This window comes from Eumetopias jubatus, unplaced genomic scaffold (genome assembly GCF_037043125.1).
Source record: "Eumetopias jubatus isolate StellerSeaLion01/CBP00866 unplaced genomic scaffold, mEumJub1_p1.0 scaffold_14, whole genome shotgun sequence".
In the NCBI taxonomy this organism is placed as follows: Eukaryota; Metazoa; Chordata; class Mammalia; order Carnivora; family Otariidae; genus Eumetopias; species Eumetopias jubatus.
Window position 1 is genome coordinate 33,134,726 of NW_028274820.1, and position 22,112 is coordinate 33,156,837.

The following is a 22,112-nucleotide window of genomic DNA, read 5'->3' on the forward strand; positions in this document are numbered from 1 at the left end:
ATGGAGCACTGGGTGTTATATGCAAACAATGAATCATGGAACAAACACTACATCAAAAACTAATGATGTATGGTGATTAACATAACATAATAAAATAAAAAAATGAATTTGTAAAAAAAAGGGTTATAGTAAATGAGGTTTGTACAACATTATACTTCAGGTATAGTTTTGAGTGAAATTATTTCACATGTAGCAAGTGTTTCACTTATATTGTTTAACTTCAAAAATTATTAGTAAAACTAAAACCAAAAAAACTCCTCAAAACAATATTATATACACACATATGTAAGATCTTTAGACTTTAAGAAATCTCTAAAATTGGTTAGATTTGTGTGTGTGTTTGATATTCTTCAACAGTCCCTAAGTCAATTTTGACATTAGGAAACAAGCAGAAGTAATTTTGATCTGATTTTTGAAGAATGTACTTTTAAACATGGTGGACTCAAGATGGAGGAAAAAAAATAGAACTTTTCTTATAAAGGGAAATACTAGGAATAATGGGTGATTCCCAGTATCAAAAACCAGAATTCTTTCTAAGCCATGTGTCCCATAGAATTTGGGGATCTAGAGTCATTGTAATCATAGTTCTTCTAGGAGTCAGAATAGTATGTCAACAGCCAATTTAGCTATTGGGACAGTGACAGAATCTCAGGTATATAGATTTATTTAAATATCTTTATCTTTTTGTTAAATATCTTAGTTAAATATATAGAAATTCCTTCCATTTATTTTATTAATCTTTGTTAGACTGGAAGTCTTTAGTTTTTCTCTTTTCTGTATAAGTCAATAAAAGCAATTCCCATATTTCCAAGGAAACAGAAAACACCTATTCCAAGCCAGTCTTCCCACCGTATTTATTTGTAGCCTTATATCTGACAGAGGGTAGAATAGTGGTCTCTTATTTTCCCTTGTACTTTTTATTCACTTAAAATTCCTTTTGAACTATAACATAGGTTAAATTCTCTTTAAATATTTTTGTTTTATAGGAAGTGGTATGGTTTAATAGAAATGTATAGAACTTAAGAAGAATTAGGTTTCTTTCTTGAGCAGTTTATCTGCATGAGCTTGGGCAAGTTGTTTTAACCTAATTCTTAACTTTTCTTGATGGTAAATTTGAAATTAATGATAGTTTCCACCTTTGCCTCAGGGCTATTTGAGCAAGTATCAAATGATATGTTTGTAAAAGTATTTTTAAACTGTGAACTATGCAGAATTGGCAGTGGGATTATGAGCATATTAAAATCTTTTTTTACTGAAAAGAGTAAGACAAATTTCATTTACTAAAATGTTTTCCTTCTAGTTAGTGGGGTCTTACAGAGTGGCATCTACTATCTATATCTAATATAAATAGATATAACAATGAAATGGTCCCTGCTTACTGAACATAAAGTAGCTTTTGCACAGTATTATTTTTTAAAGAAAGTAAATACAATGATCTTACATTCTTTTGTGGAAAAATGCCTTTTGGCTCATATCATGATATTTTCTCAGAATATTTTAAGTATATTAAAATAAAATTTTAGTATTTTAACAACTAATATTAACTGAAACAGAAAGCTTTATAGGAATTAACACTGATAGATTCATATTCATATTTTGTCAGAGATAATGAACACTTTCTTTTTCATACACAGTCACCCTGCTAGCCCATTAGTATTTTAGTGTTAAAGGTTAGCATGAATTACTAATGATCACATCTTTCTAGTTCTTCATTTAGTTAATGACCCTTGGCATTACAGAAAAACAATGTGCGTTTGTGTTTGTTCTATGTATACCACAGTAGTCTACATAGTTTCAAAAAGAGACCAGTATAAATGACTGTGAGTTTGCCACCTTTCAAATTACATTCATACTGCTTCACTATTAGGGAAAAATAGTAGACAGTCTTAGCCCATTGAAAGAGTCACTTTAGGGATTCTTTTTAAGAGAAGTGGAAACACTTAGAATGATTTTTTTGTTAATGCTGGGATTTTTTTTTTCTAAATATCTACAAGAATTGGGTGATCCGGATAGTTTTTATTTTGATAAATAAAATTTAGTTCTTTCTACTTTAGCTTGGTCTCTAAATAATTTCTATAGATGAAACTTCAGTCTGCTTTTAATATTTACATATTTACCCATTTAATTTTTTAGGCGATTTTATGAAGATGGAGCAATTGTCTTGGGTGAGGAAGCAAATATGCTTGCTGGCATGCTGCTTGGACTAAATGCTATTGATTTCAGGTACTTAATCTAAGTGTATTCAGTTTTTAAGTTATACAACCTCATAATAGTTTCTACCTAGGTTTTTTTTTCTTGGTTTGCTAATAAGTAAAGCACACAGCTGGATATTGATATTTGATTCATGTTATTCCCTATCCAGCAACATCGGCTTTCTTAGTTTGCTCTCAGAATAGAGGCTGTCTCAGGTTAAGGAATTAACTGACATGTTTGCTCTCTAGCTTGGGCAAAACAATCCAAGATTGCATTTCCCCAGCAGAAAAATTATATACCCTGGTAGCACTGGAGGAAATTTTTGGATCTTATCTCTTAGTATTTTTAGCTCCTGCTTTAAAATAAAGAGATGCACTAAAAGTAGATTCAAAGCGAGAAAGATTTTTATTATCTCATGTATTGAAATAAAAAAGATCCTAGCATATCTTGGGTATCTTATGTTTGTATTATATATCTAGACCAGCAACCTTTCCCTGTTGCCATGGCCTCAAAAAAGATTGACTAAAGATTAAAAGGGTTTTTTTTTTTAGCATTCTTCTTAGGTCTAGGATCCAAGCCCTTTCACTTATTCAGATATTTTAGAAAAACTTTCATTTTCTAATTAGAACTTTTAAGGAGTTAGTCAATGTCACATAAGAGTCTGTATGAAAATGTGAACAAGTCTTCATTTGAAAATCCTCCAGTAACATCTTAAAATCCATGAAGACCAAGGTAGTGTCTGACAAATAATGTTTGAACAGATTTCTCAGAAAGTTTTTCTTTTGCGTGATATATTCATATTAGAGTGTATTAACTTGTGCAGTCCTTTGTCATTGGTAGTGAAAGTAGAGTATCTTTATTAAGGTGTTCATTTGTAACAAGTAATGTATGAATTAAATATGAATAAAATATAAATAAAAAAATTTACCTGCAATTTGATGAAACACGTCTCTAACAAGAGATTGTTTATAACACTTAGCATCAATTTAAAAGTTTATTATGTGACGTATTTATTGTCTCTTGTCTTAGCTTCTGCCTCAAGGGAGAAGGATTGGATGGAAACTTTCCTGCCGTAATAGACTACACACCATATTTGAAGTTTACCCAGAGGTATTTGACGTTTTGAAATATGTTACTGAAATCTTAATTTATAGTTGAATATCATGTGTAATATAGTCATCTGATTAAAACTGTTTTTATTTCAGTATCAGAAATCATTCAAAAATACAAAATCCATTTGCATTTTTAGTGTTTATGTAAATACACTTTTTGTGTAATTGTAATTCCAGCATAAATGTAGTTTTTAGAAAACAGCATGTATTTCTATTGCTATAGTCATTATAATGATAACTTTAGTAGCCCTGTTATAGTCCATTGAGAGTTCAAAACTGAAATCCATCATTCAGATTGTTCTCCATTTTCTTTTCATTATAAAGGAAAGAATAACGAACACTTTGTGCAAATCAATTTTCTTTTTGTTTTTACTGTGAATTTACAGTTACTCAGGCAAATACGATGAAAAATTTTATGGCCCTTAAAGTATGTCTGTATAAAAGAGTTGTACCAATTTATCCTACTACCAGGACTGTGTGAGAGTTAAGAATTTCCTGCAATCTCATCAGCATTGAAAATTAATCAGATGAAATCTGTGGATTTTTTTATGTGCATAATTTGTTTCCTGAATAGAATGATTGTCTTTATATATTTTAAAAATGTTGTGGTAAGGCCAGAGCTGTAAGGGAAACAGAAAGAGAGAGTAATATATGTATATTTGTAATGTACATACACACACACACACACACACACACACACACATGCACACTGAAGATGCATTTATTGAAGACCTAATGTAAGAAAGAAACTTTCCTAACTGCCAGGGGTACATAGATTGCAAGAGTGTAGGTGCTACGTGAAATTCTGAGAAGTATAGTCCTTGTCTCCAGGATGAGAGAAGTCACTATTGGAGAGATAGGACTGTGAAGATACTTCAGGTAGTGAGGGAGAAGTAACACAATATTATGCTACCAAGATTTCTAACTTGAGTAAATGGATTACTTGGGAAAAGGGATAATTCTAGTACATTAGATCTATAAAAAAATTACAGCAAGAATTTTTGAACAGGCATAAAATCACACTGTTTGGGATGTATTGGATTATAGGACATTTTATGAAGGTAACAAATAGTTCAAAAATAATACTAGTAAAAAGAATAGTGATAATACTTATTGAAAGCTTTCTATATATCAGGCATTGTTCAAAGTACTTTCCTTCCATTAACTCATTTAATCCTAAAAAGCCAGTGACATAGGCACCACTATTTTAATTTTACAAATGAAAAAACTGAAATGCAGAGCGGTTAAATAACTTGTCCATAGTCATACAGCTAGTTTGTGCAGAGTGTGCCACAGGCCTGGAATTATAGAGCAAGATGACAGCTGCACGTTAGGGGTTTGGCCATTAACATATAGGTGGAAAGGCTATTTTTAGTGATTTAGGAAGTGACTTAAATTAAAATATAAAGATAAGTGTGAAATCTCATTTTTCTCTCCTACTTATATGAGTCTGTATTAATTATTACAACACTTTATAATAATGGAACTTTCTCAACTGGTCCCCTCAGAATGAATTTGGTGATATATGCTCTGTGTTTCCAACTTGCTTAACCACTTTTTGTCTGAATTTTTATGCAACTTCCTCTTTCTCTGATGCACTAATCCAAACATGTATGTATAGTTCCCTCTCCTTTATATGCTGAGGGATTTCTCCTATCTTATAAAAAGAACAATAAAATGGGAAGGCAAATATCAGTTCAATCTAGTCATAAGCACATTTACATTACTGACCATGGAGATCTTCTTTTTAGAAAGATTTAAACTATCCTTATTGTCATAAAGAACCAGTATTTTAAACATTCAGTTGCTTCCATGAAATATGCCTGTATTAGACAAATTTTTAAAAAGCTTTATTGGGTTTCTAATTTTAAGAAACTGTAAAAGTCTATCCCTAACAAAATTTCTCCTTTTAATTTATTTGGAAAGTAATATGTACTAATTATAGAAAAATTAGAAAATAAAGACAGGTAGATAGAAGAAAGTTTAAGTCACTCATAATCTTACCTTTGAGAAGCAGCTGCTAGAAGCATTAACATTTTGATGGGTAGCTTTTCGGCACTTTCTATGCATAGATATATTTTTTCTTTAATTAAAATGGAATTGTAATGTACATGTAATACTTATTTCCCTTAATACTGTATAATGGACATTTTTGCATGTCATTAACTGTCCTTCCACAGCCTCATTTCCCTAAATGAATATAATTTAATTATCTATATAACGTGTTTACCCAATTATTGTTGGACCTTTAGGATGCATTCAGTTAGTTTGCTGTCACATGCACTATTGCAGTTAATAACCTTGTAACTACATCTTTTTATACAGACCACAATTATTTAAGTTAAACTCCTGGAAGTAAAATTTCTTGAATAAACCATATATATTATTTATTAAAGCTTTTGAAATATGCTGTCATATTGCCCTCCAGAGAGGCCTAGTATACTAGTTTAGTTTCTATAGGCAACATGAGAGATTGCCACCTTCCCCCCATTGCCAACTAAGTATTAAAAGTGTGGCCAATTCTTTAAGTGAAAAATGATATCCTGTTGGGGTTTTTTCCTATTGTTTTAATTTGCATTTATCTGATCACTGGTGCCACTGAATTTTTTTTTTTTTAAGATTTTATTTATTTGACAGAGAGAGAGAGAGCACAAGTAGGCAGAGCGGCAGGCAGAGGGGGAGGGAGAAGCAGGCTCTCTGCTGAGCAGGGAGCCCGAGGGGGGACTTGATCCCAGACCCTGGGATCATGACCTGAGCCGAGGGCAGCCACTTAACCGACTGAACCACCCAGGCGCCCTGCCACTGAACTTTTTAAAAATGTTTATTAGACATTAGTCTTTTGAAATGGAGCATTGTTACCTTTCAAAGTTAAATATATGAAATATGTTAATAGAAAACATCCTAAAATATATTTCATATTTAAAACTGGTTTTTAGTTTTAGGTTGTGTACCAGTGAGATGAAACTCAGTTTTTCTGAGTTACATCTTGATATAACTTTAAACATTTTTTCTTGAATGGATTTTAGGCCTGAAAAGTCCAGTAGCTAATTATTGTTGGTCTCTTATGATGCCTTCAGTTTTTTGCTTTTAAATATAATGTTGTCATAAGCATTCTTATAGCTAAGTCTTTGTACTTAAACAGGATTATTTCCTTAATGAGGCAAATTTCTACAAACAAAATGGCTGATTTAAAGAGACTGTTAAGTCCTGTATGTTGTTAAATTGCCCTTCTTAGACGTTCTGTCCCATACAGTCTGCATTTCCCTCGCTTCTTGTAGGGGTAAAATAATCATTTTGCTATGGAAGACCAGTCCTTTGACCTGTACACCACATCCCATCTTCTCTCTTATGTTAAGGTCTTCACCCCAAATAGTTGTCCTCTTCCATTTATTTTCCCTCTTTTCTAGATCTTCCCACACATCACAGCATACAAGCAATGTTGTTATTTTCCCCATGTTAAAAAACAAAACAGACTTTCCGCATAGTCACTATGAGCTACTTTTCAGTCACCTCTCCTTTATTATGAAACTGTGTCTCCAGGTTTTGTTTTTTGTTTTTGGCTCCATTCTGCCTTGCACTATTCAAATTGAGCTTTAGTAATTACCCCTGAAAGTGCTCTTGTCAAAGTCAGCAGTGATGTCTCATTGCCAAATCCAGTGGTTAAATCGTTTCCTCATCTGTCTCAACCTTTGAGCAGTTTGATACCCATGATTGCTCTCTTCAGCACTTCTCCAGTTTCCCTCCTGTTGGCTCCTCCTTACTTCCTGTCCCCGTTTCTCCTCACCTCCCCAACCTCTAAATGTTAGACTCTTTCAGAGATCATTCCCAAATAATCTTTTCTATGTGTAGTCACTCTCTAAGTAGTTTGATCCAGTTTTATGGTTCTAAATATTATCTTTATGCTACTCTTTCCCAAATGTATACTTCTACCTGGAGCACTGCCCTAAGCTCTAGACTTCTACATCTAGCTGCCAACTTGCCATCTCCACTTGAATGTGTGATAAGCACCTCGAATGAGCATGTACTAAGTTGAACTCCTAATTTCTCTCCTCACAACTTTTCTTCCTTTAGCCTTTCCCATTCCAAGAATTGTAGTTCTGTCATTCTGGCTGCTTATGCTCAAAACTTTGATATCATCATTGAATTTTCTCTGCCATAATCCACATAGGATCCATCAGCAAACCCTTTGGCACCATCACTTTTACCTCCTTAAATTAAGATCTGTTATTTCTTCTTTGTCTATCTTTGTTAAAAATAAATGTTTAATTATTAGAAGTAAAGGAATAAAGAAGGGGAGTGATTATAATTCTTACTTTCTTATCAAGTATAAATAATAAAGCATTAAAGATTTTTGGTAAAAGTAAATGATTTTTCCTTTTATATCACTATATTTCCTTCATTGTCTCAGTAAAAATTCTAAAACCATTTTTCTCTTTAAAATATAGGAATGTTTCTGAAATTCTTAAGTGTCATTTTCCCACCAAAAATGTTTGCAGAATTTCTTTGTCTTTTAAAATAAGAGATACTTTTATGAGCATCAACTTTTGTAATTGTGCATAGGATAAAATAAGTCTTAGCAACACATATAGACCATTCATGACCTGGCATCAGTTTACCTTCTTAGCCATATTATTTGTCTACCATCCATTCAGCTTTTTTGAACAGCTATAGGATTGTTGGTCATTGAAATGTTCAGAGGCAATGTAATATTGTTTAAAAACTTTGTAATGTACTACCAGTTTCCCTTACTAGTGTGAGCGTGAGCAAACTAATTATCTCTTACTCTTAATATCTTCCTTTGTTGGATGAATCTATTAAGTAGTGGAGCAACAATTCATGGGGTTATCATGAAGATTAATGAGATAATGTATATGAAGTGTTTATATAGTTCCTTGGAGTCACTGTGGAAAAGTATTTATTTTCTTTCTTGTCCTTTCAAGGAACTTATTATCACAGTCTTCCCTTTCTACTCTTTGAAGTTTTAAAAAATTACTAACTTAATTTCTTTGGTAGTCATATAATCATTCTGATTTTCTATTATTGATTCAATTTTGATAAATTTTATTAAAATTAAAAATATACATATATATCATGATGTTCAGAGATTTCTTTTAATAGCTCTTAAATCTCTTCATTTCTAGTTGTGTTACCTTTTGCCTTTTGTGTTCATAGCCCTTTTTTTGCTTAATTTTTAAAATCATTCTTGCCAAAGGTTTGTCATTTTTATAGTTTTTTTTCATTTTTATTTTTTTTTAAAGATTTTATTTGAGAGAGTGAACGAGGGAAAGAGAGCATGAGCGGGGCAGAGGGGCAGAGGGAGAAGGAGAAGCAGACTCTCCTGCTGAGCAGAGAGCCTGAAGTGGGGCTCCATCGCAGGACCCTGGGATCATGACCTGAGCCGAAGGCAGATGCTTAACTGACTGAGCCACCATAAATTTAAGGAATACAGAATGAAGGTTTGTGATTTGCACATATTGTGAAATGATTACCACATAGGTTCAGCTAACATCCATCTTCTCATATAGACACAATAAAAAAAAAGAAAAAGGAAAAAAAAATTCTCCTTGAGATGAAAACTCTTAGGATTTATTCTCTTAACAACTTTCCTATTTTCATACAGCAGTGTTAGCTCTGGTCATCGTTTTGTATGTTACATCCCTGGAACTTATTTATCTTACAACTGGAAGTTTGAACCTTCTGACCATCTCATTCCAGTTCCCCTCCCCTTTCTCCATGTCCTCCTTCCCTCTGCTCTCTGCCTTTGGTAACTCCAAGTCTGATCTCTTTTTCTACTAGTTTTGTGTGGGGGGTGTCTGTGTGTTTAGATTCTACATATGAATGAAATCATAAAGTATTTGTCTTTTGTCTTTCTCTGATTTATTTCACTTATTAGCATAATACCTTCAGGGTCCATCCATGTTGTTGCAAATGGTGGGATTTCATATTCTATTTTATATGTATCCATTCATCCACTGATGGACCCTGAGATTGTTTCCACATCTCATCTATTGTACATGGTGTTGCTATGAATGTAGGATGCAGATATCTTTTCAAGTTTTTTGTTTTCTTTGGATATATTCCCAGAAGTGGAATTTCTGGATCATATAGTAGTTCTATTTCTCAGTTTTGGAGGAAACTCCATAGTGGCTATTATCAAATTTACAATCCCACCAACAGTGCACAAGGGCTCCCTTTTCTCCACATCCTCACTAGCATTTGTTATCTTTTGTCTTTTTGATGATGGCCATTCTAACAGGTGTGAGGTGGTATCTCATTGTGATTTTGATATGCCATTTCCCTGATGACTAATGATGTTGATGATCTTTTCACGTACCTGTGAGCTTTTCATATATCTTCTTTGGATAAATGTCTTTTCAGGTCTTTAGTCTATTTGAAATTGGATTATATGTCTTTTTGCTGTTGAGTTTCTATTTTGGATATTAACTCCTTATTGTATTTATGATTTGCAAATATTATCTCCCAATCAGTAGGTTGCCTTTTCATTTTGTGGTGGTTTCTGTTGCTACGTAGAAGCCTTTTAGTTTGATGTAGGCCCATTTGTTTATTTTTGCTTTTGCTTTTATTTTCCTTTGTTTTTGGCCTCAAATCCAAAAATCATTGTCTGGATTGATGTCAGGGAGCTTACTTTCTGTTTTCTTCTAGGAGTTTTACAGTTTCAGGTTTTACATTCAAGTCTTTAATCTACTTTGCTGCGTCGATTTCTGTGTATGCTGTAAATAGGGGTCCAGCTTTATTCTTTAACATGAGACTGATCAGTTTTTTCAGCTCCACTTATTGACAAGACTATTCTCTAACTGTTGTATATTTTTGGCTCCTTTGTCATAAATTAATTGACCAAATATGTGTAGGTTTATTTCTGGACTCCCTTAGGTTCCATTGATCTGTGTGTCTGCATTTATTCCAGTACCATTCTCTTTTGATAACTGTTGATTTGTAATGTATTTTGAAATCAATAGGTACAATGCCTCCAGCTCTGTTCTCTCTCAAGATTGCTTTGGCTGTTCAGTGTGTGTGGTTCCGTACAGATTTTATGGTCGTCCTAGGTCTATAAAAAATGCCATTGAATTTTGATAGGTGTTGCATTAAACCTTAGGTTGCCTTGGGTAGTATGGTCATTTTAACAATATTAATTTTCTCAGTTCAGGAGCAGAGAATGTCTTGAAGTTTATGTGTGCCTTTCTCAGTTTCTTTCATCACTGTCTTACAGTTGCCAGTGTATAGGTCTTTTACCTCCCCTTTTACATCTATTCCGAGGTATCTTATGCTTTTTGATGTAATTATAAATGGGATTGCTTTCTTAATTTTTCTTTCTGATGGTTTGTCATTATTGTGTTGAAACACAGCTTATTTTGTATATTGATTTTGTACTCTGTGTCTTGACTGAACTCCTTCATTCTATCAGTTTATTGCTGGTGTCTTTAAGGTTTTCTATATACAATATCATGTCATCTGCAAACAGTTTGACTTCTTCCTTTCCAAGTTAGGATTGGTTAGGATTTCCAATAAATACTATGTTGAATAATAGTGGGGACAGTAGGTATCTTTGTCTTCTTCCTGACCTTAGAGGAAAGGCTTTCAGCTTTTTTACCATTGAGTATGAAAGTAGCTGTGGGCTGGTCAGATATGGCCTTAATTGAGCTACATTCCCTCTATACCCAGTTTATGGAGAATTTTTATGATTTTTTTTCTTTCTCAGTACTTAAATTTACCTCTTATAAGGATGTAAGGCTACAGATATCCCTTGAAGTACTACTTTAGCTGTATAAGTTTGATAAGTTGTTTTTATTTTAGTTGTTTTAAGTAAAATATCCATTATAATTTTTTTGACCAAAGAATATTTGAAACGTAAATTTTAATTTTCAAACATTTTGAGGGCTTTTGTTATAGTTGTGATTGGCGATATGGTCCACATAATAATAGTTTCTTGAAATTTGTTGAAAAATGGCCTAGAATTGATCAACATTCTAATGGTTGTGTCCTATATTCGTTAGATTATGCTTGATAATGGTTGTTCTAATATTCTATAACCTTTCTTATTTTCTTATTTTTCTCTTTGAATTGATGAATTAAATTCTTTCATTGTGGTATCTGATTTTTTCAGTTTTTTTCAGGTAGTACTTTCAATTTATGCTTTCTGGTTTTTGAATCTAACTTAAAAGATGCATCTAAGTTTTGAATTCTTAGATTTTCCTGAAATAATGAATTTTTTTGTCTGTATATGGTAGCTGTAAATACATAGTAATTTTTTATTCCTTAAAGCCCATTTTGTCTGATATAAATAGAGCCCCACCAATTTTCATTAGGTTAGTATTTTTTAGTATATTTTTTATCTTTTTTTAAACCATATTTCATATAACCTGACATGCCTTCCATTGTAAATGCATCTCAGTTCAGAGACATTAATATGTGAGAAAATGGTTTGAGAGCAGGTAAGATATCATCAATTGTAAGCTGTATCCTGACTTCAGATATGTTAATATATAAAAAATGTACAGCAGGAATTTATGAAATACAGTGCTTTTCCTTTTCGTGTCCTGTTTTTTTAAAGTATATCTTTTTAAAGTAGTACTTAACTGGAATTTTTTATTTCCAGTGTAGTTAACATACAGCGTTATGTTAGTTTCAAGTGTACAATATAGTGATTCAACAACTCCATATATTACTCAATGCTCATCAAAATATACTTAGCTGGAATTTAAAAAATCTAGTCTAAAAGGCTTTGTCTTCTTTTTTAATTTAAATTCAATTTAGTTAATAGTGTATTATTAGTTTCAAGGGTAAAATTTAATGATTCATCATTTGCTCATAACACCCAGTTCTCATTAAACTGAGGTGATTTGGACATTTGCTGGTACATTTGGATTGATAGCTACCATTGTACTCTTTGCCTTTTTTTTATCTTAAGATTGATTTATTTATGTTAGAGAGTGAGGGGGTGAGGACAGAAGAAGAGGGAGGGAGAGAATCTCAAGCAGACTCCCTGCTGAGCACGGAGCCCGACATGGGGCTTCATCCCAGGACCCCGGGATCGCGACCTGAGCCTAAATTAAGAGCTGGACGCTTAACTGACTGAGCTACTAGGTGCCCCTCTACTCTTTGCTTTCTCTTCCACATTTTTTGTATTTCTTTTTCTATCCTTTCTCTCTTTCTCCTTCTCCCTCTCTTTTCTTTCTGTAATGATTTTTCTTCTCCCATTTTATTTCTCTACTAGTTTACGAGTTACATACTATACTTCTCTTCTTGTATTGGTACTCCATTAATTTTAATATGCATACTTAAAAGTTAACAAAGTATAAAGTTAGTATCTTTACTACCTATCTGTATAAATGAGAACTTTGCATTGTTTTAACTCCAGTCATTTCATTCTTGACATATGCTATTACTGTCTAGAATTTTAGGTCTCTCGTTGATGTATTTAAAATTCCACAAAGCAGGCATCATTGTTAGTGTTTCATGCTCTCAGTATTTGTTTAGGTTTTCTTTTGCTCACTGTTTCTTCTTGGATCATTTCCTTTTTCTTGGAGTATGATCATTAGTTCTTTTAGGAGAATTTCTTGGTACAGCTCTCTGGTTTTAGTTTTCTGAGTATGTAAGCTTATACTGCCCTCTTTCTGGGAGGATAATTTTGCTGGATTTGCTATTGAGCATAGCAGTTATTTTTTTCTTAGCATTTTGAAAATCTTTAGTAAGTAATTGTAATTTCTTCATATTTTTTGTTAATTCCCTCTTCAATTGTATCTGCCTGTTAGCTCATCCATTTAATTTTTAATGTCAATATAATTTTTTTAAAAGGTCTGTTTGTTTTTCAGAGCTGGACGTTTATCATCAGCCACTGCTTTATTTTCTCTAGTCCACTAAAAGCCATGGCTGTGACAGGCAAATTTCCTTTGGTATGTGTTTGTTTACTGCTTTGTGACTTAGATCACTGACTGAGAGTGTCTCCTTGGAGGTAGGACTTTTCCTTATGCAGAGGTCTCTGATTCATATTTGCAATATACTTGGTCCCTAGACTCTGGAGCCCAAAGGTGTAAACACAGATCACAGAAAATGAAATATGTATCTTTCTTTGATCCTTATGATATTTTCCATTATATCTCTGTAAACCTATGAAATTATTATTTCTGACCTGGATTTCTTTTGAGTCATGTTTTCTTGATGTGCTTTCCATTTCTTTAGTTTTAATTGTTCTGTATTCATACGTATCTTGTAGACAACTTATTGTTGGTCCTTATTTGTCTTTTTTTAAGGTCTATTTATTTATTTTAGAGAGAGAGCATGTGAGGGAGAGGGGCATAGGGAGAGGGAGTTATAGAATCTCAAGCACTGATCACAGAGCCTGATGCAGGGCTTCATCCCCTGACACATGAGATCATGACCTGAGCCAAAATCATGAGTTGGACGCTTAACCGACTGAGCCACCCACAGCACTCCAGTCCTTATTTGTCTTAATTAAACTTAAACATTTGGCTCTGGCTGTTGAGTTTAACCCATTTAAGATTTTTGTAACTTATTTTGTATTAGGGATTATTCTGCCATCTTATTTTTTGTTTTGAATTTACTGTATTTTCTTATTCTACTCCATTTGATAGGTCAGAGGTTGTTTTAATACTTTGAAGATTATACAGAATATTTTTATGCTATTTTTCTTATGTTAATACCATTGCTTATATTTTAAAGTGTGTTTTTCCCTGTTCTTCTTTAAGTGTAACACCTCCTCTTTCTTCTAAACCAGATACCTGTTTTAGTGCATTTCTTCATTTAGTTTCTTCTTCTTCTTCTTCTTCCTCCTCCTCCTCCTCCTCCTCCTCCTCCTCTTCCTCCTCTTCTTCCTCTTCCTCTTCCTCTTCTTCCTCTTCCTCTTCCTCTTCTTCCTCTTCTTCTTCTTCTTTTTTCAACCTTATTCTGTCCTTTTCTACCATATGGATATCATTAGGAATTTCAGATATGGATTGTAAACAGTGTTTCCTCTCCTCTACCTCTGCTTTTCCTTCCTCCCCCAACGTAAAATGCTTAGGAGTGACTAGTTTTTCTGAACCTCTTATTATCTCCTCTTTGCTAAAGCTGAGCTGACCTCGAACATTGCCCTATTATACCCCACTGACGTTAGGCTTGTCGTGCTGTTTGTCTGCACAGCAGTGGATACTGGACAGGCAGTCATCTCCCTGAGACAGTAAAAAACTCATCTGGAAAGTTCTTTCCAACACATCTAGGTTTTCTGGTTCTCTTCTCTGGAAATCCTTTCTCTCTTCTCAGAACATTCTCACTTCTTTTATTTTTTAAGATTTTATTTATTCATTTGAGACACAGAGCTACAGAGAGAGAAAGCATGAGCAGGGGGAGAGGCAGAGGGAGAAGCAGGCTCCCCGCTGAGCCAGGAGCCCAATGTGGGGCTCAATCCCATGACCCCGAGATCATGACCTGAGCCGAAGGCAGATGCTCAACCATCTGAGCCACCCAGGCGCCCCATTCTCACAGTTCTTATGTTAATTCTTTAGCTTTATAAACCTCAATTGAACTTTTGCAGCATCTTGAGGCTTGACTCTCTGAGAGGGAGTCGGCAGTCTATACTAGATGGTCATTTTTTTCAGGAAGCTAAAGTCTTTGTAATATCATATTATAATTGTATATGGAGTGCTAAAAATTTTGCAGTTGGCTCACCAGTAGCTTACAAAACAGAGAAGTATTTCTTAATGGAGTGAAACATAATAACTTTATTTTGAAAATTTTAATCTTCCCAGTTCTGACAGCATCAGCAGTGACGAGGAAGAGCTGAGAACTTTGGGAAGCAGTGGTAGTGAAAGCAGCACTCCAGAGACTGTCGGGCCTCCTTTCATCATGGATGAGAATAGTTGGTTCAACAAGTGTAAGAGAGTTAAACAAAAGTATCAGCTAACCCTGGAACAGAAGGTATTTATCATTTGCCAAAAGTCATTTAATCTGATTCTCATTATTGCCTTTGGACTGTCACTGCCAAAAGATCTTTTAGCTGAATGTAAGTGTTGACCCATTGCTACTTCCTTTCTGTTCTTGAATTGTCCTTCTCTTTATTTATTTATTTATTTACTTACTTACTTACTTATTTATTTATTATTATGTTATGTTCTCTTAATGAAAAATCATGCAGAGTTTTAAAAGAGGTTTTTGTTTTTTCAACTTCTTCTAATTTTGTGTTTTTAACATAAAAATTAGCCATTTAGGGGCACCTGGTTGGTTCAGTCAGTTAAGCATCCGACTCTTGATCTCAGCTCAGGTCATGATCTCAGGGTTGTGGAATTGAGCCCTCGAGCTCCTCAGCATGGAGCCTGCTTAAGATTCTCTCTCTCCTTGTCTCTCTGCCCCCCCCCGCCCTCTAAAAGAAGTTAAAAATTAAATTAAAAAATAAGTCATTTATTCTTCTGTATGTGGTTTCATTTATATGTTTGAGATTTTAGCATTTATTAAGAGGGTAAAGGTAAAGTGGACAAATACGAAAAAAATTTTATGTTAATACCATTCAACATAGACCTTACGGCAAAAGCACTATTAAGACTAAAGAAATACATTGCTCTTGAAAAAAAAAGAACCAGTTCACCAGGAATGTGAACATGGTGGAGATGGGTAAAATAGGTGAAGGGGGTCAAAATGTACAAACTTCCAGTTTACCCACTGCAAGCAAACCTCTTATTGAACTTCAGGAAGGGCTTTAAGGGATGGAAGACATACGTTAAATTTTTGTATTCAATTAAAATGATTATTTTTTTACTATTTCATCAGTAATACTTTGAGATTGTTTCATTACAATATGGAAAGAATAGCATTTAACCTACTCAGTATTGATCTTCAAGAGATACATTAGAATTCTGCAGTAGCTTTATCTTGTTGGTACTGTATTTTCAGGGTTATCTTGAAGAACTCTTACGACTTCGAGAGAACCAGCTGTCTGAATCTGTCTCCCAGAATAAAATACTACTTCAGAGGATTGAAGATTCTGATCTGGCCCATAAATTGGAAAAGGAACAATTAGAATATATAATTGTGGAGCTTCAAGATCAGCTGTAAGTGAGATCCTTTCGGGAAAATATTGGCCGTATATAAACATAAGAAAATGTCATGTTTTGACATAGGATTCAAATTCTGAGAAATCTGACTGCCTGCTATTAAGTTTCTTTTCACTTACTCTTTTTAAAAAGTTTACTCTTCCTTTTATCATTATAGTAATGATAATGAGTAATCCATACTCATGGCAGAAATATTACAAAATACAGGAAGAAAATAAAAACTGTCTTCAAGTGTGTGCTACCCAGAGTTAACTGCTATGACTTGATGTGTATTCTCTCAAATGCATATACATAATTTTAGAAGTATTTATTTAGTCATTGATTGACTAATTGATTGATTCAAAAGATGGGATGTAAGACCAGTACCACTCACAGTACAATGATGGTGCAGTGTTTGTCCCCACATGTGTATCACTAAGCACACTTTAGTATAGCTTTTTTCCATAGCAGTAGTTTTTTTGTTTTTTGTTTTGTTTTTGTTTTGCTGAAGAAAGGTGTGTATTAATCTATACTCTGGTATAATCTCCTTAATTTGTGACTATTCAGAGCACCTGTACTAATCATACCATTTCATCAGACTTGATTTTATCAATTAATTGTTTATGGTGAAAATCTTCTCACATTAATATTTATTTAATCTTAAAGGATGATTTTAAAAGTTTTTATTTTGAAATAATTTCAAGATTTCAGAGAAGTTGCAAGATAGTACAAAGATTTCTGATAGGCTGTTTCTTAGATTTACCAAATTTCAACACTTTTCCACATTTACTCATGATTCTCTCCCTCTTGCATACATCACCACTCTTTACCCCATAATATTTCAGTTTTGTCTTTCCTGAGACCAAAGATATTCTCTTATATAACCACAGATCATCTATCAACTTCAGAAATTCAAATCAATGTAATACTTTCACCTTATCCATAATTCATTCCAATTTCATCAGTTGTCCAGATAATGTCTCTTATTGCAGCTTTGTTTTTTCTGGTACAGGATCCAGTTCAGAATCATGTTTTGCATTTGGTTATTCATTTCTTTAGTCTCGTTTCTTCAGTCACCTTTAACAGTTTCTCAGTCTTTGTCTCATATGAAATTGATATTTCTGAAGAATACAAGGTAGTAGTTTTATAGAATGTCCCTCAGTTTGAGTTGGTTTGCTTTTCCTCATGATTAGAATGAGTTTATCCATTTGTGGTTGGAATAGAAGTGGTGTGTCTGTAAGTGTTGGGAATATCATATTCAGAGGTCTGTGGAGTTTGTTGGCCTTTTATTACTGATACTAATTTTAATCATTTGGTTAAGATGTTTTTCTTTCGATATAGTTACTGTGGTTCCTTTTGTAATTAACATGTAATTTCCAGGGAGATCCTTTGAGACCTAGTAAACATGAAAGATGATTTTTTTTATTATGTTATGTTACATTAGTCACCATACAGTAGTCATTAGTTTTTGATGTAGTGTTCCATGATTCATTGTTTGCATATATGATTTTTTAAATAAAAAGCTTTTATTAACTAACATAAAATTTCAGTGTTTTCTAGGATCTTGTATCTCGATGAAAAGAATTATGTTCCCATACTCTTATTTTTTAGAGTTTGTCCTGTGGCATATCACTCATTGAGAGGCAAATTAATACCTTCCATAACTCTTTGCTTCTGTAAGCAGGGAGAAAAATATCCAGAGCCAAACAATAAAGATTTCTAGTTATTTCTTTACAGCTAAAAGAGTAGAAGATAATTTAATTTTTCTTTTGCAGTTGATACTGGTAATTTGTCTCAATGCTTTTAACTTAAAAATAATTGTGAAATCAGTTTTTATTTTATCAAAGAGATATTTTCATTTGAATAATAAAATGTATCACATTTATTGTACTTTTGATAATGTAAAGGAGAAGACTCAAACTTTTTAGTTTGAAAAAAGAATCTGAGTTATGGTTTTATTATACTTCTATGATAGAAGAGTATCATTGATACTTACAGTTTTTTTAATCCCTTCAAGGAGATTTCAACTAAATATTACCAGAGCAAAAAATAAATACTGAAGGTCACCAATCTGGATTAGGCTATTTTCTTGAGTTTAGGGTCAAAGATGTAATTTCACATAACATGGCTACACTTTTAGCCAGGTTAATTGGTATCTTACAAGATCCCTTTGTACAAAAACCACTTACAAGGATCCTGAACAGAAGAGTAAGATACATTCCTTTGAGAATCTTCTCAATTCACTACATTAACTGAATCATCTGTAAGATACAGAGTACTCTGGGCATATATGTGGCTATAGGGAGAGAGTGGACATTTTTTTCCTTCTTTTCTTACTGAGATTTAGGTTAGGACGGCCTGCAATGAAAGCTGGGTACTGGAATTTTCTTTGTAATCCTGAGAAGACAATAGTAGCCCTGAGAAGATTAAAATTTTAAATGTGGAAAGGAAAAGGTCAGGAGAGGAGTATTAAATGGTTTATCTTTGCTTTCACATTATGTTAATCATCTTTTCCTGGTTGATATAAATCCTTTGTCACTTACCTTATTCTTTTTATATATTTCTCAATGCTTAGATGTATTTTTGAGTAACTGTTAAAGTATGCTTTAATTCTTTGAATACTCATAAAATGTGAACATCCTATAGTTTTGAATAGAGTATAGGGAGTGTGGTGTACTAAAGGAGCATTCTAAAGCTTTATTACAAATATGGACTATGTTCAGACACTGGTTTTGTATTTGCCTATTATTATGAGTTCAATCTTAATTAATGTCTTGGAGCATCTGTCTCCTTATCTGTAAACTGGAGATAATACTTACCTTATGGATTACTATGAGTATTAAATGCTATCATGTATAATATAGTTAGAACAAGAAAATATTCAAAGATTATTCCTCTCTTTTGGTCTATAAAAACCTTAAAATATCCTTGTTAAATACACTTGGATAAATGGTAAATTTAAAATGTTTTACTTTATTATGCCCAAATGCTACAGATCAAACAAATGAGTTTAGACTGTGTAATACCCAAGTTTCAAAAAATTTGTTTTTCAAATCTAGTTTCCAAATGGCATTTGGATTAACATTTATAAATAAGGCTTGTGTATATTGGGTTAATATTTATAATTACAGTATAGATTGGTGTATATTAGGAGGAAGACATACATGGCTACTTACTACTTTACTGGTACCATTTTTAACTGTAATTCTTCACTGATCACTGATACAATACTAATTTGGATTATTTTAGATTATTAGTCTTTGACTAAGGTGTATTTGAGTGGTTACATTTATGTTGGTGGAATTTTAAAGTATCAGGTAATTTTAAATCTCCAAATACTGGTTAGGAATAATGCTATCATTTCATTGAGAAATACAGCATCATTCTAGATCTTTATTTTCATAGTCTTATTGAAATCTGTGACATACCTTTATTTTATTTTAGATAAGTTTTAATTCAATTTTGCTGGCATATTAAACTTCATTCAATAAAATAAATTAAAACAAGCTTAAGGTATTAGTTATACTTTGAATCATTACATGAAAAGTCTCTCTTAAGATTATGAAATGTAGTGTTTATGGCCTTATAAAAAACTTACTGTCATATTATTTATGCTAATGGTGGGAAACCTTTTCATTTTTGAGTTTAGTTTTATTCAGTAAACATTTATTTAAATGTATACTTCTGTGCTTGAGAGTACCGAGAATCCAGAGAATAAGAAAGATATAGTCTGTCTTCACAAGGAGCTCATAAGTTAATGAAGTGGACAGATGGACACCATTGGTCACATTGTTAAACTGATAAGAACAGATACTACACTTGATCTTAGCCGAAAGGCTGAGAAGCGATTTTGGTCACATTGTTATTGAAGAGAACCCTACACGGGAGGAAAGGTTTGTCCTCATCCACAGGTTTAGATCTTCAGATAGATGTCTTTGTAAAACACTAATTGCAAAGCCTCAGAACAGTGAGTAGAATCTAAATACCTTTGTCTTGATTAATACCAGTAAAATTTATAAAAAGGAGTTTTTGCTATTTGATGCAGTTTTTCTATTTATGGTGCAAAAAGCTATAGGAATAGTAACATATCCTGTAAGGCTCCCTCATGAAGGAACTGTAGAATCTAGCGAACAGAAGTAAAGAATCATGCATTGTTAAAACTAGGGCATTGTTATAGTTCAACAGCCATGTTTGTGTAGTTCCTGGTGAGTAGTGACGGTGTGATCTGTCAGCCTGCAAACCATAAGTCAGTGATTCTGTAGCATCCTGCTTCACCAGGTTTAGGCTGAGTGGTATAGATCCTAACAGGAGAATGCAATGATGTCATCCTGGCCCAGTTAATAATGGACAAATTATGATAATTCCTGATCATGTATATTTTTTGGCAGGTAACAATTATTATTAAGAGTTAACATCATGTTAATATATTTCGCACACTCTGTTATCCATATAAACACAGAAAAGTCAAGAAGATGCATCCGGAAGAGAAAAAAGCCAGATACCAGATAGTTAGTCAAACTACACTGTATTGTGTTTTCTTGAGTGATAATGGGGAATTAAATATTACAACAAGAAAGGGTACTGATTTGATATGGATGTTATTTCATTGCCTTTAGTCATGATGTTTGATTAAAACTTCTGGTGGATTCTTCAGTAGAGCAGATGTCAGTATATTTGGGCAAGGGGCCTAGCAACAGTTGGGACTACTACAGTTTTTCACATAGAAGTGACTCAGACTAGAAAAGAGGCTTGCTTTTGGCATCCTTATTTTGTAAAAGTTTTACACTGAGTACATAAAGAAAGGAATCCTCCTTAAAGTACAATTTGTAAATAACACACGTTAGTATTAATACATAAATACCATTGTTTTGTTTAATTTCCATTCTTTAACATGTAGTTGACCTTTATAAAAAATAAAATTAGCATTTAAATTCTAATGCTATTTTAAAGTTTTTATTAAAGAATTTTCAAGTGTACACAAAAAAGAGATTTGTATAATAAAGCCCTGATTACCCATCACTTAGGTTGAATAGTTACCAAGCATTTGTCACATTTCCTTTATCTTTTTTTCATTTTCCTTTTCTTTTTTTACTGAACCATTTTGAAGCAAATCCTGTCTTTTCATTCCTACATACTTCTTTGCACATCTCTAAGAAAGTGGACATTTTCTCACATAATCTTATAATCACACCTGATAAAATTAGGGACATTCTTTTTATCATCTAAGTGCTCATCTATAATAAATTTCCCCAATTGTCTTAAAAAAAAAAAACCCTTTTTAGAGTTGCATTTTTGAATTAAGAATCAAAGTCTTACATGACATATAATTATGTCTCTGAATACTTTAGTTTTCCCCACTTGTACTTATCCTGTCATTATCTATTTGCAGACTTTTCCTATAGAATGTCCAGTGTTAGTTCTTTTTCTTTCATTTGTTCTTTACCTGTGCTGTCCAAGACATTAGCCCGTAGCTGCATGTGGCTGGTGAGCACTTGAAATGTGAGTAGTGTGGACTGAGATGTGCTGTAAGTGTAAAATCCACATCAGACAGCATGAAATAAAGAATTTAAAATAGCTCATTAAAAACTTTATATTGACTACATATTGAAATGGTAATGTTTTAGACATATTGGGCTAAATAAGTTCATTATTAAAATTCTTTTTACTGTGGCTACTAGAAAATTTTAAATTATATATGTCACTCTTCTTATATTTCTGTTGGACAGCACTGGTTTGTATCCTCTCTACTCACAGGGGACTGGCTGCTTTG

General features: G+C 33.0%; 1 protein-coding gene and 1 pseudogene across 6 annotated transcripts in view; one reads left to right on the forward strand and one right to left on the reverse strand.

The window, feature by feature from the left end:
- RUNDC3B (RUN domain containing 3B) overlaps positions 1 to 22,112 on the forward strand; it is a 121,483-nt gene that overhangs the window by 68,437 nt on the left and 30,934 nt on the right. For all 6 annotated transcript variants that reach the window (XM_028120382.2, XM_088018437.1, XM_088018439.1 and 3 more), the window contains 4 exons: positions 2,134 to 2,223; positions 3,223 to 3,303; positions 15,065 to 15,233; positions 16,203 to 16,360. In XM_028120382.2, the coding sequence (XP_027976183.1) occupies positions 2,134 to 2,223; positions 3,223 to 3,303; positions 15,065 to 15,233; positions 16,203 to 16,360 (498 nt within the window). The remainder of the gene's footprint in view (positions 1 to 2,133; positions 2,224 to 3,222; positions 3,304 to 15,064; positions 15,234 to 16,202; positions 16,361 to 22,112) is intronic.
- Positions 20,084 to 20,191, reverse strand: LOC114222522 (U2 spliceosomal RNA; annotated as a pseudogene).